Source organism: Lathamus discolor, chromosome 4 (genome assembly GCF_037157495.1).
Source record: "Lathamus discolor isolate bLatDis1 chromosome 4, bLatDis1.hap1, whole genome shotgun sequence".
Lineage (NCBI taxonomy): Eukaryota > Metazoa > Chordata > Aves > Psittaciformes > Psittacidae > Lathamus > Lathamus discolor.
In genome coordinates this window covers 21,457,310-21,475,428 of record NC_088887.1, presented here as the reverse complement: position 1 = coordinate 21,475,428, position 18,119 = coordinate 21,457,310, and the positions used below count along the sequence as shown (strand labels likewise).

Sequence of the window (18,119 nt, the reverse complement as noted above, 5' to 3'; positions counted from 1 at the left end):
CGCAGCCCAGAAAGCCAACCGTATCCTGGGCTGCATCAAAAGGAACGTGACCAGCAGGTCAAAGGAGGTGATCCTGCCCCTCTACTCTGCTCTTGTGAGACCTCACCTGGAGTGTTGTGTGCAGTTCTGGTGTCCTCAGCATAAAAAGGACATGGAATTGCTGGAACAAGTCCAGAGGAGGGCCACGAGGATGATCAGGGGACTGGAGCACCTCCTGTATGAAGACAGGCTGAGGAAGTTGGGGCTGTTCAGCCTGGAGAAGAGAAGGCTGCGTGGAGACCTCATAGCAGCCTTCCAGTATCTGAAGGGGGCCTACAAGGATGCTGGGGAGGGACTCTTCGTCAGGGACTGTAGTGACAGGACAAGGGGTAACGGGTTAAAACTTAAACAGGGGAAGTTTAGATTGGATATAGGGAGGAAATTCTTTCCTGTTAGGGTGGTGAGACACTGGAATGGGTTTGCCCAGGGAGGTTGTGAGTGCTCCATCCCTGGCGGTGTTCAAGGCCAGGTTGGATGAAGCCTTGTGTGGGATGGTTTAGTGCGAGGTGTCCCTGCCCATGGCAGGGGGGTTGGAACTAGATGATCTTGAGGTCCTTTCCAACCCTAACTATTCTATGATTCTATGACTGCAGTTGAGCATGAATATAATTTCTTGACAAATTAGAAATGTTAGACATCACACACAACAGAGGGGATTGTTGCAAGGCATCCCTTCCCATCTACTGGTGAAGGTGTACACACATGTAGGCATACTGCAAGAGCTCTCAGGTTTTGTCTGTCTTCAATATTTCTGCTGTGAACAGTCATAGAATCATCTAGGTTGGAAAAGACCTTTAAGGTAATCGAGTCCAACTGTAAACCTAACACTGCCACGTCCACCACTAAACCGTGTCCCTAAGCACCACATCTACATATCTTTTAAATACCTTCAGTGGTGGTGACTCCACCACTTCCCTTGGACAGCCTGTTCCAATGCTTGACAACCTTTTCAGTGAAGAAATTTTTCCTAATATCCGTCTAAACTTCCCCTGGCACAACTTGAGGTCATTTCTTCCTGTCCTATTGCTTGTTACTTGGGAGAAGATAAACCCTTTGCTACATCCTCCTGTCAGGCAGTTGTAGAGAGTGATAAGGTTCCCCCCTGAGCCTCCTCTTCTCCAGACTAAGCAACTCCAGTTCCCTTAGCTGCATCTCATAAGACTTGCGCTCTAGACCCTTCCACTGGCTTTGTTGCTCTTCTTTGGACACACTCCAGCACCTCAATGTCTTTACTATCTCCAGTGTGGTGATTTGAGGAGTGTTTTGAAAGCAGAGATAGGAATTACTTGCAGGATTGTTTTCTCCAAAGTACTTCTGACTCTGCTATCTGTATCTATATTGGACATGTTGGAGTCAAATGCAGGGTTTGTTCCTGATGGCAGACAGCAGTTTGTGCTGTTTCGGGGGACAGTTGTATTTGCTTCTTTTCTGCAGTGTCACATGAGAGAATCTGTGAGGCTGGGGTTTGCCTGTGGCTGTTGTGATCAGGGAAAGAGTGACATTTGAGTTTCTTTCAGTGGAGCAGATTAGATTGTCTTTGGAGCTTTCCCATTAATGTTTTCAAGTGTAAAATGAATTGCCTTGCTCTGAAAGTCTATTTTTAAGTTCTTCTCCTATTGCTTATTGTAAGAGAAAATTTAGGGAGAATAAATGATGTCTGAATTTGAAACGTATTAAATGTAATTACAATTGTGGGTTTATTTCAGTATTTTAAATTTAGTCAAAGAAATTATGTGTAGATTTGATCTAAATGGCTTTTCAGGAACTCTTATAAAGTCCCTTGCTCTACAACTTAAGAGTAGCTGGTTTTCTTTCTTCCCTACTCCTCCCCTCCTCCTTTTTGCATCTAAAAAGTAGCCTGAAGCTGCAGTGGTTCATAATGATTCTGCCTGAGCTGTCACTTGAATTTCTAGTGTATACATGAAGTAGTTGCATCTTTTTAAATAAGTGAAAGGAGGAGATGGTCAATGTAGTAGGAAGACCAGGTTTGCTAAAGAATTTGTTCTGTCACTTTTTACTGTCCTGTAAGCAATGCAGAGAAGTTGAGCCACATCAAGTGTTCATTCTAAAATAGGTTTTCATTAATTGTGATTGAATGCTGTACAAAGGCATAGTATCCTCTAAAGAGCTTGTTTGATGAACTGACCAAATGAATCTGGCTGCATGCTTGGCACAGTCTTAATTTCTATGTGTTTTTTGTAAGTCTTTGCTTTCTCAGTGTAGCCTTCAGTTTACTGCTCTCTGGTTGGTGCCTGGTGCTACAGCAGCAAGTATTTAGTGTAATAATTCCCACGATGGTGTCCTCATACATTTGTGAATCTGTGTCAGTTCCTTTATTTGCTTAATCCTTTTCTCTTGCTTGCAAGACCTACTTATTTTCAACTTACCATACAACATTGCTGAGTATTTCAGAAACACTGAAATTGATTTGAGTTCATGCTTTTTGATCAAAGTTAAAGGACTAAAGTGAATGAATTGCTGTGTTCTGTTCTCCCAAGCAGTGCCTGAACTTTGTGCCTAAAATTGCTAAGTAGTTAAAAAGCTGGAGATTTGAAACCCAAATTCAAATAAGCTGGAGCTGTGCAAGTAACCTGATTAAGTAGCTATGCAAGCTGAAAGTATAAAGCAGTGTCATGTGGTCATATAAAAGAGAACGTGACAGTGTCATGTGGGATTTATTTTATAGCTGTAGCGATTAATCATACAGTGGATGTATCCAAAAACTACAAACCTCTTGTGCTGGAAAGGTGATCTTTCCCAGTCTTTCCTCTTCATGATTGTTGCCTTATTGCTGGAAAGGATGAGGAAGGAGAGCTTGAAGTAATAGACTGTAGTCATAGTGATGCTTGGAGTGGTCATTTGTGAAGCTGTTGAAGATCAATGCTAAATACCCAGCCTTGAGTCTTCTGTTTCTCACACAGGCATCATTGTACTTTCAGTCATCCTTGTAGAGGAAAGGATGGTGCTCATGAGCAGTAGGTTCTTCTTCTCTTCAGTGGAAACCACTGAAGGCCATATCAGATTGCCAGGCTTCCAGCTGGACACTTCAATGCCAAAATAACTTGTAAATATCCCCACAAGGGACCTAAGTCCCCTCACTGCTTTATAGAATGCTGTCTTTCAGGCAACAACTCTTTTCCAAAATGTTTTGTGTTGTGAAGTGTCACTGAGCTATGACAGCCTGTCTTTTAACTCCTGTTCTGCCTCTTAGGATTTCATAGAGTCATCAGTGGCACTTTTTCAGTCTGATGATGAAGATGGGAAAGCATTAGATATCGTCAATGAAGAAATCCCTGATTTGGAGCAGGCTGGATTTGGTTCAGAGACGAGGTTGATTCTTGTGAGAAGTGGAGTGTAAGTCTGCTCAAATACATGGATTGAGCTATTAAGCATTTTTGTGCACAGCTGTGTTTGGGTTCAGAAATACGTTTCACATGGTGCAGGTGGTAAATATCTAGGGGAGAGCAATGTTTCTTTCCATTTACTTTGTTAATGGAAGAAAAAGATAATAATCTTAGGTTTTGTCTAAATCTCATGCCTACACCTTCATTTGAATCCGGGCATTCTTGTTACTACAGAAGGGTTATGATGTCCCTTCAGTGGTCTCACACACTGCAGTTTCATGATAGAGGAATTCTGGTAGTAATACAGAAAAGGGACTTTAGGTATGTTAAGAACTGGGGTACCTTTTGGGATATATACTTAAAGGATGAGCTGTGCCTTATTTGTAATAAAGTCAGGCTGCTGGCACTAAAAATGAAATACTTTTTAGAGAACTATTTAAACTTAAAGCAGGGGATTGAACTAACACATGTGGTAGAGTACCTGGTTCAAGATGATACAGCCTACGGGGTGGACTTGGCTAACTTGTTGTGTGCATATGTGAAGTTCAGGAGGAAAATAAACACCATAATTGCAATACATAAGGGAGATAAATTATACCACCTGCAGTGTCTGCTGATGGAGATAACCAGTACTAACTGGTGTGGCAAGGGCAAAACTTATAAGAGCTAGAAGCCTAAAAAATAGAATGGGGGAACTGGAATACTTGGGATGAAATAACAGCTCTGATAGAGCAGATTCTGCAGAAATTCACAGGAAGGATAAGCAGAGGAGCTACGAACCCTTTAGGAATGATGGAGTAGGCTATTATAGGCAAGGAAGTGGTACTGTACATGTAGAATGGTATCGAGTGCTAAAACCTAAAATACATTATGAGAAAAGAGCACTGTGGAATCATGGGTGGAAATTCCAGACTTTAATAGTAATGCCAAAACTGCAGTATTAAGATTGTCATACCTACCCTAATGATGATGATTATAGGGATCAGCAACCGTTAAGTGGCACTATAAAACATTCAAACTCTAGGACAAGTAGCAATAGTGGGTGTCATGGTTTAAGCCCAACAGTAACTATGTTTGTCAAAGTAGTGTTTGCAAAGTAAAAGTAGAAAATCAAGTGCGTGATAGTTATATGCTTCTCTTTGGGTTTAGTATTGCATTGTCTGTCAGATGCGCTTGCCAAGGAAGCTCCAGAGAAAATTGTTCCATTTAATTTGTTAGTAGTTTCATCAAACTACGTAGAAAAATGTGTTTTCAGTTTAATTTTTGTCTCATTCTCCAGGTGGGTTGCATATCAGCAGAAATACTTCTGTGGAGAACAATATGTGTTGGAGAAAGGAAAATACAAATGTTTCTTTGACTGGGGAGGATCTAGTAAAATCATCATGTCAATTCGACCTATTAAGTTGGTGAGTTACTGGAACTTGTTAAGGGGGAAACTTAAAAGAAATAAGACCTTTGGAGTTCAGAGTGTACAATAATGTTATAATGTGGCCTGTGCTGTTTAATCAATTTGTCTGTTTACTTGGAAACAATTCATATGTGAATGACATAAAGTGTCTGTTCAGGATGGAGACTGAAACGGACACTCTGGATCTTTCTATCTGTTGAGAAGAATTATCAGGGAAACTTCATAAGAGCTTCCCTTTGTCAGAATTCACTCATGGAAAGAACAATGTGGCCTGAAAGACTTAATTTGCCTTAAAACATAGCAATTTATAATGCCTTTATATCCACTATCGATGGATAGAAAAATACTTGAGAATTTACCTGACCAACATGTTGCTGTATAGTAGAGGTCTGACTTCTTTTTTTCAGTATTTATGCTAAAATATTTGTGATACACATAGGAAATACAAGAGATACACAGGAGATACACATAGGAAATACAAGAGATACATAGGAAATACACATAGGAAAGACAAGAGATATTTTTAATCCATTACTAAATCTAATGTAGTGCAACTTACCCAAATAGAGTAGTGCCAGAACTTCAAAACTCTATGCAAACCAAAGCCAGTTCTCTATAATAAGTATATAAGAAGTGATACAACTACACTGAAAATAGGAAAGGAACATTTAACCTTATTTTGGAGAGCACATGTTGAAAAAGTTGTCAGTCTTCTGTAGTTTTTTATTCTGTCTTTTTTTTCAAGAAATAGACTCAAAAATAAATGCAGAGGTATTTACATGGACTCTAAACCACATTATGTGAACTAATCAATGCTGATGCAAGTTCTTTGTGTGAATGGCACTGAACAGTCATGAGCTTACAGGCAACTGATGGCCAAGACCGGTGAGGAGAATTGTGCTGAGAGCCTGGGAAGTGTTTTTCTCTGTACTTGACTTGGTAATTAACAAATTTCAGGAACTTGCCTTGGCTTCTAGGAAACAAATTGCAATTAATTTAATTTATTTATATGTGTGTGTATATATTTATTATTGCAGGAGCCACTTGGAATGAATGAGCCTCCACATTTGGTATGTTGATGCTATATAACACTCTAGTACTAAACTATAGTTAATAATTAAATACAGGTAATCTTGAATGTCTTGCTTCATTACTTCAAATGGTATCTTAGTATTACCATTTTCATACTGTAGACCATTGATGGAGGAAATGGGTAGATGTATACCAGTTAAGGTTGCTAATGCTCTGCTGTTGCTGTATTCTAAATCATACTCTTTAATATTGTCCTCAAAAATGCAAGCAGTTCAGTAGGTTTTGAGTGACTCTGGATGGGTCTCTAGCTTTTTTCTTTCCTTCCTGTTCCTGGTAACTTGCTATCGCATGCATTTATCCTTCTCTATGGCATATTTTCTTTCCATTATTTTGCACTGTATCTGCTTGTCACTGTCCTGTTCATGTATGAAGTGAAGTAGAAAGTATAAACTGCAGAAAACTGAACTGCACTCTTCATACCTGCATATGCATCAACAGGGGAAGTTGTGGGTTTTAGTCTCATCTGCTGGTCACTCTGCTTCTCATAGTCTCTCAAGCATGTATAGCTAGCTACTCCTTAAGGAATAAGCACCACTTACTCCATGCTTCCTTTCTCCTCACAGTAGCATGTAACCATAATTGCACACATCCTGGTTATAATCAATCTGTGATAAATCTCTTTTACGATAGGTTCTGACAATTTCCCTGCAAGTTGTGTGTACTTTGGTGACAACTTACAAAAAAGAAAGCAATCTCTATAATTCACTTTTAGTCTCAAGAACAAGTTAGTTGGAAGTTTTACACTTTTGGTCCTTACCTTACAAGGTTAGATTCCAGTAATGTGCCTTTGTGATGCCTTTCTAAAACAAAAACCTGCTCTAAGTGTTTGTGCTCATCACCAAGTGTGGTCTATGTCTCCTGCAACATTGTCCCAACAGAGCTCTCCTCCATTCCTGCTTTAGTTGTTTGGTTTCTCTTTTTCTGTCCCGGAGTGTGCTGCTAGCCTGGGTGATGATCTCTGGTTATATTACTCTATGACATGCTTTTGATTAAGCAAATTTGAACAACTTCTTTTCAAGAAACAGGACATTTCAGACAAAAGAGACTTTAGAGCTCAGTGATTATCTCACAGAAAACTAAGTGTTTTGCCATCTGAACACAGTTTTGCTCTTTCTTTCTTGGATAGGGCATAATAGCCATAAGTGCATGGGAAACATGTGCATTGTGTTACTTAGCAGGTGGACCACAACCTGCTTTTTTTCTTCAAGTTTTCTAGTTCCACAATTTTATGATTAACCCAGGACTACAGGAAATGTTTCCTGTCTGAAGACATAATTGGGGTATTATTTTAGTCTTAAACACTTACTTCCTGCCCGACCTATTCATATGGCGGTTTGTGGCCAAATCCAAAGAGTTGGAAGTATGTTCACAGTAAGACCTTGGTAAATGATACCACATAAATACCAGATAATTTTCTCTCCATCTTCAAGGATTCTATTTTTTTGAGGATCTTCCAGAAACTGTTCTTTGAGTGCTTTAGTCCAGTTTTGCAGACCTTTAAGATAAATTCAAACCTTTGAAGTTTCAGTAAATTGTGCTTGACAGTCTTTATTTCCAGTAATGCATAAGACACAAAAAACCAACCCTGTGTGTGTATATGCACAATCACCTTTAAATACTGACATGTACTAGATAGTGTTTTGTCCTTTGTGTCTTCTGACAGCAGTCTTACCGCCATGTGCAAAGGATACTGTTCTGATGTATCATGATCCTGGTTTTCCCACGGTTCTGCCCCAAAGCTAGCCCCAGAAGGAGTCAGGACAAAGGAGTTTGCTTTGGTAGATGAGGATTGGGTTAGGGATCAGCTATGCAATCTGGACATCTGTAAATCGATGGGTCCGGATGGAATGCACCCACGGGTGCTGAGGGAGCTGGCGGAGGTCATTGCTAGGCCACTCTCCATCATCTTTGGTAAGTCGTGGGAAACGGGCAAGGTGCCTGAGGATTGGCGGATGGCAAAGGTCACACCAGTCTATAAGAAGGGCAAGAAGGAGGACCCGGGTAATTATAGACCGGTCAGCCGTACCTCCATCCCTGGAAAGGTGATGGAACAACTTATTCTTGACTCCATCACTAGGCATATCAAGGACGAGGGGGTCATTAAGAACAGCCAACATGGTTTTATGAGGGGGAAGTCATGTATGTCCAACCTTATAGCCTTCTATGAGGAAGTGACTAGGTGGAGGGATGATGGTAGAGCGGTAGATGTAGTTTTTCTTGATTTCAGTAAGGCATTTGATACTGTCTCCCACAGCATCCTCATAGATAAGCTAAGGAAGTGTGGGCTTGACGATCAAGTAGTGAGGTGGATCGAGAACTGGTTGAAAGGAAGAAGGCAGAGAGTTGTGGTCAATGGCGCAGAATCTAGCTGGAGGTCTGTGACTAGTGGAGTCCCTCAGGGGTCGGTGCTTGGACCGGTGCTGTTTAATATTTTCATCAATGACCTGGATGAGGGAACTGAGTGCACCCTCAGCAAGTTCGCTGATGACACAAAACTGGGAGGAGTGGCTGACACACCAGAAGGCTGTGCTGCCATTCAGCGAGACCTGGACAGGCTGGAGAGTTGGGCGGGGAGAAACTTGATGAAATTCAACAAGGGCAAGTGTAGAGTCTTGCATCTGGGGAAGAACAACCCCATGTACCAGTACAGGTTGGGGGTTGACCTGCTGGAAAGTAGCAAAGGGGAAAGGGACCTGGGGGTCCTGGTGGATAGGAGGATGACCATGAGCCAGCAATGTGCTCTTGTGGCCAAGAAGGCAAATGGCATCTTAGGGTGCATTAGAAAGGGAGTGGTTAGTAGGTCAAGAGAGGTTCTCCTCCCCCTCTACTCAGCCTTGGTGAGGCCGCATCTGGAATATTGCGTCCAGTTCTGGGCCCCTCTGTTCAAGAAGGACAGGGAATTGCTTGAAGGAGTCCAGCGCAGAGCCACAAAGATGATTAAGGGAGTGGAACATCTCCCTTATGAGGAGAGGCTGAGGGAGCTGGGTCTCTTTAGCTTGGAGAAGAGGAGACTGAGGGGTGACCTCATCAATGTTTACAAATATGTAAAGGGTAGGTGTCAGGATGATGGAGCTAGGCTTTTTTCAGTGATATCCAGTGATAGGACAAGGGGCAATGGGTGTAAACTGGAGCATAGGAAGTTCCACGTTAACATCAGGAAGAACTTCTTTACTGTAAGAGTGAGAGAGCACTGGAACAGGTTGCCCAGGGGGGTTGTGGAGTCTCCTACACTGGAGATATTCAAGGCCCGCCTGGACAAGTTCCTGTGTGATGTACTGTAGGTTACCCTGCTCTTGCAGGGGGGTTGGACTAGATGATCTTTTGAGGTCCCTTCCAACCCTTGGGATTCTGTGATTCTGTGATTCATATTGCTACAGTTCTTTTAGGAGGGGAGTTATTTTTAGTAAGTTTTGATGGGAAAACATTTAATTGCATAGAATGAGTAAAGGGTGGTCTTTTGGCTAAATATTCTCTATTCAGAGTATAATAAAAGTCTTTTAGGTTGGAAATTCAAATCAGGGTGTGTATGATCTGGCAAATCCTTAAGCATCCAAATGCTTGACCTTTGTATAAGCCATATACTAGTTATTTTGAAGGATATACGTTTTCCCACCTTTAATAAATGTAGTTCTGAGCTCAGGGAGCTGTTGTCACTGTCTACAAGATTGTGTCTTTTTGCACTTTTCAGAAACTGAAAAGCAACTAATTTCTCTTAAGTCTCTTGGTAAGTCCCCTGACCTTTTCCTCCTGCCATATAAACAAAGTACGTGCAATGTACGAATGCCTGAAATCACCGATTCTATAAAGCCATTTGTTTTATTTATTTAAAGTAAAACTTGGTTTTGCCCAGTAAGAGCAAAGCCTCTTTCAACAGCAGCTGACTTGTACAGATAATTCAGGAAGCAGGGGTAATTGCTGTGATAAGTTGCATTTGTATTTAACATGCCGTCTGTTGACTTTTTGGAAGCAAAACCTCATATAGTAATGTAAAATCCTGACAAAGTGGAGATAGCTACAGTTTGAGACTAATTCCCTGGATGTGTTTAGGAAATGTATAAACATGGTGCTTAGGGACATGGTTTAGGTGTGGACTTGGCATTGTTAGGTTTACAGTTGGAATAGATCTTAAGTGTCTTTTCCAATGTAAATGTTTTTACGATGCAGTGTTTTCACTGAAGAATCAGAACTTCACCCCACCTTTTGTTTAATTAAGACCATAATTCGTGATTATACATATTCTGCATAAAAATGAGTTACAGATCATTTTAAAAGCCTTGCATAGCACATGGCCTATGAAGACAAGACGGTATGCGTGTGCACATGTATGTACACACACACCTTTATAGAGTTTTGAGGTATATGGGCAGAAAAGACTATGTAATTACAGCTTAAATAGCTGCTTTCTGACATGGCAGTGCAGTTACATTTACAGAAAAAACAGACTTTATTCATTATATTGTAGCTGATTTGTGCTCTCTAGATTGCAGTTACAGCATGCGAGGCCAGGTTAAGCCTTTCTTGTTCTTTCTAACAGGAAACATATTTATTTCTTTTAAAAACACAGACTGAGCTTTTCCATAAAACCAGTTGCCGATATTTGTGTTTGGCCTTTTCTCTCTATACTGGCAAAGGTGTTTGATTTCTTTGGCAGGAAGCTAGGCCAATTTGGGGCATGAAGGGGGAAGTAGCTCTTGCAACAGCCATCCTGTTTTTCTTCCATTACAGACTATGAGCTGTTCTTTTGATGCAGTTACATTTTTAATTCTTTTCCAGCCTTTCTTTCAGTCTTTAAAGTGAAATTCACTTCAGTTACACAGTGGCAGCCCAAGGGTACAGAATTCTAGGCAACTTTGTTATAGATCATGGGTTATATCATACTATTTTTTTCTCCTTTTTTCCCTTTATTCTTTTACTGCAACCCTTTCAATCTTGTTGCTGTTTCAGGCTGCATTGATCACATCTTACCAGCAGGGTATGGTTCAGCATGGCTTGAAGTTCTTCACCGCAACATGTAAAAGCAGCTTAGCTTAACTTCAGTAGTTCATAGTGCATCTAGAAGGCTGCACCCAGTTCCCCCCAGAAATTCTCCTGCTAGTCTTAAATGAGAAGCTGTCTGTGATCACTGCAGTCACAGAAGATTTCAAGGCACTTTGTCAATAGTAGCCCTTTTTCTTTTGACCAACATGTCCGCATCCTGTTCTGAACACTACATTGTTGAGCTGTAGCAAGAGTTAACTGCACTGCAGTTCAGGGGTACTTTGGATGGAACATAACATCATTCAGTCCTAGACGTCTTTTTCTCTGGGCCCTTGCCTGCTGCAGTTGAACTTATGCTTGATACTGGCTGCCTTAGTATCACTGGGAAGCATCCTGTACTGGGCTCAGAGATCATAAAACACTTTATCTTTCTTAAAATAAAGCAGCTGTAGAAACATAGAAGATGCCTTTAATGAGAATTCATTCTATTTATTGTATCTTTGTGAATTGAATGGGTACTTCTCATTGTCCCTGCTCATTGCAGAGGGGTTAGATGTTCCCTTCCAATCCAAACTATTCTATGATTGATTCTCTAAGAGCACAGCTATCTCTGTTTACATTAATGATAACGCATTTGTTTTCCTTCTAGTCATTGGTTTTGTTTTGTTTTGTTCTTGTAGCTCAAAGCTTTCAGTAATACACATTTCCAAGGAGCATGTATAGATTTCACAGCAGAAGTTTCTGATTTTACATCATTCATACCATGTTCTTTTAAGGTTCTTCGGGGATGGTAAGTCTTGTTTTACATGCCACCATTTTAAGTAATAGGAAAATTGGTTTTTTTTTAACCATTACTAAATTTCAGACAGCTGCAAGTGCATAACACATGCCCATCATATTCCATCATGTATTAGACCCTTTGTCTTGCAGTGCATCTTAGTAACTCTTGTCCTGTCATTGCTTTGGGTAGTGCGCATTTTCCTTTCCCTGTGGGAAGTTTGCACAGTTACTGTAATTCTTATTTTTACTCCAGTTAGAATTTATTCCAGATTTTGAAAACTTGGTGCAGAAGAAGTGTCTGCATTCTGCTTGCGTCGTTTGACTCTGGAACTGAGATTTCTGTACCACATGATCTCATTTTTCCTATTGTGGTTGCTTTGTCCCATAGCCTTTCAAGTCACATTACTTTTAAGCTTAACAAGAACAAACATTTTTTTATTCCTTATTTCCTTAGCAAACATTAAATCTTGAAAGAAACTTTATAAGCTGCTGGGGCAGCTAATCTCTTCTGTTATATTATTCTTGCAGTTGGCTCCTGTATTACCAAGGGGAAACCACTGACAATCACTGTGTGCTGGAAGAAGGCCTCTATGTTGACCTCAGTTCCTGTGGCTGCCTGACTGCTACAATCAAATCCCTCAAGCCTATCCAATATGTAAGGACTTTATAGCACAAAAAAAAAGGAACCTTTTGGAACTCTTTTCCTAGTCAGATGTCTGAAGCAAGTGCTTGTGCTAAACAAACTCCCACTCAGGGAACAGAGTGAAGTTTGGTTTCTTGGCTTACATTTTTTGGGCCGGGAAGAAGCCAGGCTGCATGTATGCACGTACATGGTCACTTGTAGGGACATACTTTCGGGTGTTCTGGGCTCAAAGTTGCTCTCTTTCGTCCAAGTTGCATTGGTTGGCATTTTCCTGACTGCTTTTGTGGTCAGTTGACTCTGGCTGGGTGCCAGGTGCCTACCAAAGCCACTCTATCACTACACTTTCTCAGCTGGACAAGGAGAGAGAAAATGTAACAGGCACGTGGACTGTGATAAAGACAGGGAGAGATCACTCACTGGTTACCATCATGGGCAAAACAGACTCGACTTGGTGAGAAATTAATTTATTACGAATCAGATCAGAGCAGGGTAATGAGAAATAAGATGAAATCTTAAAAACACCTTCCTGCCACCCCTCCCTTCTTCCCAGGCTTAACTTTGCTCCCAATTTTCTCTACCTTCTCCTACATCATTGGCACAACAGGATGGGGAATGGGGCTTGTGGTCAATTCATCTCAACAACAAAACCAAACACTAAAGCGGAGTTTGCAAGTTTCAGGCAGAGAAACAGAAAACAGGTCTTAATTTAGACTGAAAACAGTTATATCACTGAAATGGATGGCATTTTGCAGCAGGGCAACAGAGGTTTGATAGGAGCACTGCTGCAGGGAGGTTCGCTGGCTTTCAACAATCCAAGCCTGTAGTTCAGTTCTGCTGTGGGTAACCTGTAGTCTTCCATGTTCTGTTCCTGTGTCCAGGTGGATTGCATACGAGGGATGTAATTTCTTAGGAAAGCAGATTCTGCTGGAGCCCAGCGAGATTTCAAACTGGAATGAACACAGTGGCTGGAAAGTGATTGGCTCCCTTCGTCCTGTGAAGCAGGTACTGTAGGACTATATGAGAACAGTTCTGGTTTTGGGCAGGGGTTAGCGCACAAGTATCAGTGCTACAACTAAGTATAATGGGGTTCATTGTGCTCCTTAAATCAGGTCAAATGATGACAGCCCAAAGGACCTACTGGAAGATAACCGAAGCAGAAAATTCCTCTGTTGGCAGTTAAGAGATCTATATTAGGCTCCAAAAGGGAAATAATTCCTGGTTCCTTTGGAGCCAAGCTTTGTTTTTCCTGAATAGCTCATTAGCATGTTCTGTAGCTGCTCTATTTTTATGTTTTTGCTATATAATGAGAACCAATTTTGCATTGGGTTGGTTCATAATGAACATAAATGGAAGAAATTTTATTGTGCTGTAGCCTAGATTTCCAAAAGAAGCAAAGCTTACACATTCCCACCAGGATTTCCCTCTCTGCCTCACCCCAAGCAATGCCATTTTCAGTCTCATTCAGAGATTTGGGTCTCAAAACCACACAGTGCTCAGGAGCTTTGGGAAAGATGGGTGGAGAAGCAAGACTTAAGATAAAAGCCCCTCACTGAAGGAAGAACAGGTACAATTCTGCCCCTTGGCTTAGCCAAGATGTCTCAGGATGCATCCAGACTAGTCAAAGCAAGTGCTGGTGTGTGCCCCACACACAGCTGTGGGAGGACAGTGTCCAGGTGGATAGGAAAAGGACAGGGAAGCACAGCAGGGCATGTGAGCAGTTGCTCCACTGGGAAAGTTTGTTTCTGCTCTGTTTCTCACAGACAACTTGTCTCCACTTAGTGACAAATTCTGCTTTATTTTTAAACACAAGATTCAACTGGGAAACATTGCAGTGAAGAGAAATAGCGGTCATGAGCACTAGTTATGCATTATCCATTACCTCCCCCCTTCCTGCAAGGAGTTTTTAGTCTAAGAAGCTGATGGCTCCCTGGAATTCTTTGGAAGTGATAACTTAGAGAAGGATGTCATTTTGGCAAATAGCAATGAAAATTATCTGTACTGATCTTAAAACCAGAATCCTTTCATCAGCCAGCACTCTGAAGAGCTTTTGTATTTGGTAGCATCTTTTTTCACACTGCAGCAGTTACCCAGCCTGCTTCAGCCACTTTGCTGGGTTTTCTGTGATCATTGCTTTGGCTTGGTTTTGGTTGGAGTTTGTGCAGTCAGCTGCCAGTGCCTGGCACTTCTGTGGGTGTGTAGTGTTTTGAGTGTTTTTGAGACTAGGGGGGGATACTGCAAACCTGCACTGCTTTATATTTCTTCCTTCCATCTCCATTTCATATTACAAAACTGGCCAAGTCAAGAGGTAGTGCAAGAAAAAGCAGAACATCTGAAACTTGTGCAAAACTTGTGCAAATACCCTCTGCTGTATATCGCAGTTAGCAGGGGTGGAAGTTGTTGGATATGTGACTCAGTTTTGTGTCCTGAGAACAGAAAGGTTGTGGAGTACAGCCCATTTACTGGCCTTGGAATGAGTGAAATGTGCTGAACTAGATATTTACATGCTGCAGGAATTAGTTCTGTAGACATAAATACATTGTTTTAAAACAGCTTATCTGCTATTGCTGCTTACAGCTGTCTGCATGTGAAGAACACTGATTGCTGCTTTACCATGCACATTTGTTTCCAACAAGAAAAACACTTTCTGAAACTGGAACTTACAAACTTTAGAACTGGTATAAGATGGAGGGGAACCAATCTCACATCAACATCCTTAATCCCTATGCTGTAACTACCTCCCTTCATGCTATTTCAGCCAGCAGTGTACCTCAGAGTGAAGAACTGAGCCCAAGGCAAATACCTGGCAGTGGCTGGAAGCCTGGCTGATGTAAGAGCAACATCAGTGTGTGCATCCCCATACAATGGCAAGAACACCCAGATCTTGCACTACTGTCATGGACTCTTCAAATCCAAGGTGAGTCTCCAGATGCTGAAGTGGGTGGGTTGTATCACTGGTGGTACTTTCACCTTCAATTCTTGCCTTTACCCTAGGCTAGCGTTAACACCAGGATAGCTTTTGGCCTCTCCCAGGTGTCTTAGACCAAAACTCTTCTAACCTACATCCTCCTGCTACGTAGAGACAGATTTGGTCTGTCTGCTTTCGCAAGTTGGGCTGCTTTTCACATCTATCCAAGGGCACTGGTGTTCCTGGAAGTAGAAACCTGTTTTCTGTCTGAAGTTGCAAGTTTAATTAACTTTATTACCTCTAAAGTTAAGAATTTCTCTAGAAAGTAGTAAGTGGTAGAAAGTAATGATTTTGTATTGATGCAGCTCTTGCTAGTCTGTTATTAATATAAAAAAGCTGATGATTTAACATAAGCAAGACCTGAGTTAACAAAGACCACCCCCTTTGACTAAGCTGATGGTCAGATGCTGAATGATCAGTTCCTAGCTTGCTTGCCAGGCTTGGTACCAGCTGCAAGAGGGTCACTGCAGTGTGCTCAGTGCCTGAACAGAAACAAGTCAGACACAAACACAAGGCTTTTGTGGCCTGGGTCTCATTTCTTTTCTCATGTCTTAGGCTAACGCCTGCCTGGATGTCACTGGGGGCAGAGACGTACCTGGGGCCAAAGTGGCACTCTGGGCAGAACATGGGAAGGACCAGCAAAGGTGGAGACTCAATGAGGATGGAACCATCAGTTCATACCTCAGCGAACAACTGGTGCTTGACATTAAAGGTATTTAAGGAACAAACAAACACACAACTAAACCTCCAAGAGCATTTTGTGATTGTTGTTAATTGCCGTATTTCAGCTCTTTTTGCACTGAAGGTTAAATACTTAATCCTGTTGTTCCCTGTTAGGTTTATGTCCAGTTGCTTGACAATGGGACAAGAAACAACAGGGTGGGGGGAACCTTACTCTTTAGATCCCAGAGGTTTATTTTGATCAGATTAACTGTTCTACTTTAGGGGGATCAGTAGCGCTCATGGCAAGAAATGAAAGTGACAGAAGACAAAATGGTGAAGGAAAAGCAACCTCAGAATAGGAGTTTAACCACCATTATTAATTCCTAGTTACTACAAAGCCATTAAATGGAATCAGGTGATAGTGGTGCAGCTCTTACAGTATCTGCAAGCTGTGCTGCCCAGATTACAGAACACAATGTTGAATGCTGGGGTTGTGTGATCCTGCTTAATAGCTCTTCAGAACTTGTTTCTTTTAGTCAATTGCTATGTATGGTATAATGATAAAACAATTCAGTGTCATTTCTATGCTATGTGTATTCAAAGGAGAGAAATCTTATTTTAAGGACCTCTTAAGTTTGTGGTTGAAACGGATGTGCTACACCAAATCATTACACATCTACTTGTGAATTTGTGTATTCCTTGTTAGAGCAGTATGTGCCTTGAAAATCCATATAGCAGGAGCTCAGTATCTGCTAAAAGCAAAGTGTCTGTAGGGGTGCTATTTCCGTGCACCAAGGTACATTTGTGGTACACTCTGCTTCCTGACCAATGGAGCCTCCCAGGGCTGAAGCTGACAAGTGACTATTTGAAGGAGACAAACATAACAGGCAGAGGGGCAGAAACAACTCCCTATCTGATAGAATTTCTGGTTTCCATCTGATTTTCCTACTTAAAAATCATATATAGGCTTCTCTGAGCATTTCTTTTTACGATTTTGCCTTCATGATTTTGTTTTTTAGGGGAAATTATTATGACAAGAATCATGTCATTATGAATCAGCTGGTAGACAACAAACAGTCACAAAAATGGGATATTGAAATATTGTAAAACTCACCACACAGATGAACCTTGTGTGTGTTATTAACACCTAGAGGGGAAGAACACCCAAACAACTACTGAAGTCACACACCACTGGAACATTAAGCAGCAACTCCTCTCTGCTTTCCTTCCTACCAAGCACCAGCTCCTGAAAACTGAATTTTGCACAAATACGGAAGATGGGAGGTTGGTATCATGTCTTTCTGCAGGGAAGCTGTGCTTTAGAGGCCACTCCTGTGAAGGTCACTTGTTATTTTTCATCTGGAGTATTAGAAGTAAAGGAAAAGAGACTACATGTAAGTTTTGCAGGATGTGAACTGCAAGGGATAATATGGGAAAGCCTCTTTAGAAATGTCTTTACCTTCCCCTCAAACTGATAGAAGCTCCCTGAAGAATGAAAGCAGCATGAAAGAGGTTGTGTTGGACTTCCATGTCCCAATTGAAACTGTTTAGGTTTCAAGTGACTGTGAAGCTCAAACCGTATCTCTTGCTAAATGCAGTTTACTTTGTTCATAAAGACAATGTTGAACTGGAATTACCAGCTCAGCATGTGAACTGAAGCAGTAGAGAAAGCCTGACTTCCCCCTGCCCCCATGTTACTGGTAGGTCTTTGTTTTCATTTGTTTTAGCACTACCAAATTTCCAGGTTCAGGAACTGGTTTTGCTGACCCATGGCCTGTTTCCAACCAATGAAATCACTGAAGATCACCTTCAACATGGAACCATATCTACACATATCAGAAGAAACGGTCCTGGGTCAGGCTAGACTTCTACAAGGGCTAGCTCCATTTAAAGCAATGTTAATAATTAAAGTAATGATTTTAAAGTCTAGCCAAAATTTGTTTTGCTGTATATAGATTAATTTAATGTAATTTAGTCTTGAAACCACATCTTCCTTCAGAAGATAATTCCTAGTAGGTATTATCAAAGATGCTAGCAGGCATTTGTTCTCTGGGGGCAAACAAAGAGAACAAATGGGTTTTCTTGCTGGTGAACTTTACACATTAAAAACCAATAGTTCCTGTTCTTAGCCTAAGCTACTGGAGCGTGCTCCATCTATACATTTAGATGTCTTCCACATGAAAGCATATAGACAGAGGAAAGGAGATA

The 18,119-nt window shown here is 41.2% G+C and overlaps 1 protein-coding gene across 1 annotated transcript in view; it reads left to right on the top strand.

Annotated features, from left to right (window-relative positions):
* The window catches only part of LOC136012739 (beta/gamma crystallin domain-containing protein 3-like), a 31,413-nt gene extending 13,576 nt beyond the window's left edge, over positions 1–17,837 (top strand). The window contains 9 exon segments of the mRNA XM_065675802.1: positions 3,252–3,393; positions 4,663–4,789; positions 5,829–5,861; positions 11,541–11,650; positions 12,169–12,295; positions 13,162–13,285; positions 15,039–15,197; positions 15,804–15,960; positions 16,931–17,837. Coding sequence (XP_065531874.1) covers positions 3,252–3,393; positions 4,663–4,789; positions 5,829–5,861; positions 11,541–11,650; positions 12,169–12,295; positions 13,162–13,185 — 563 coding nt within the window. The 3' untranslated portion in view covers positions 13,186–13,285; positions 15,039–15,197; positions 15,804–15,960; positions 16,931–17,837.
* Positions 17,838–18,119: the final 282 nt, after the last annotated feature.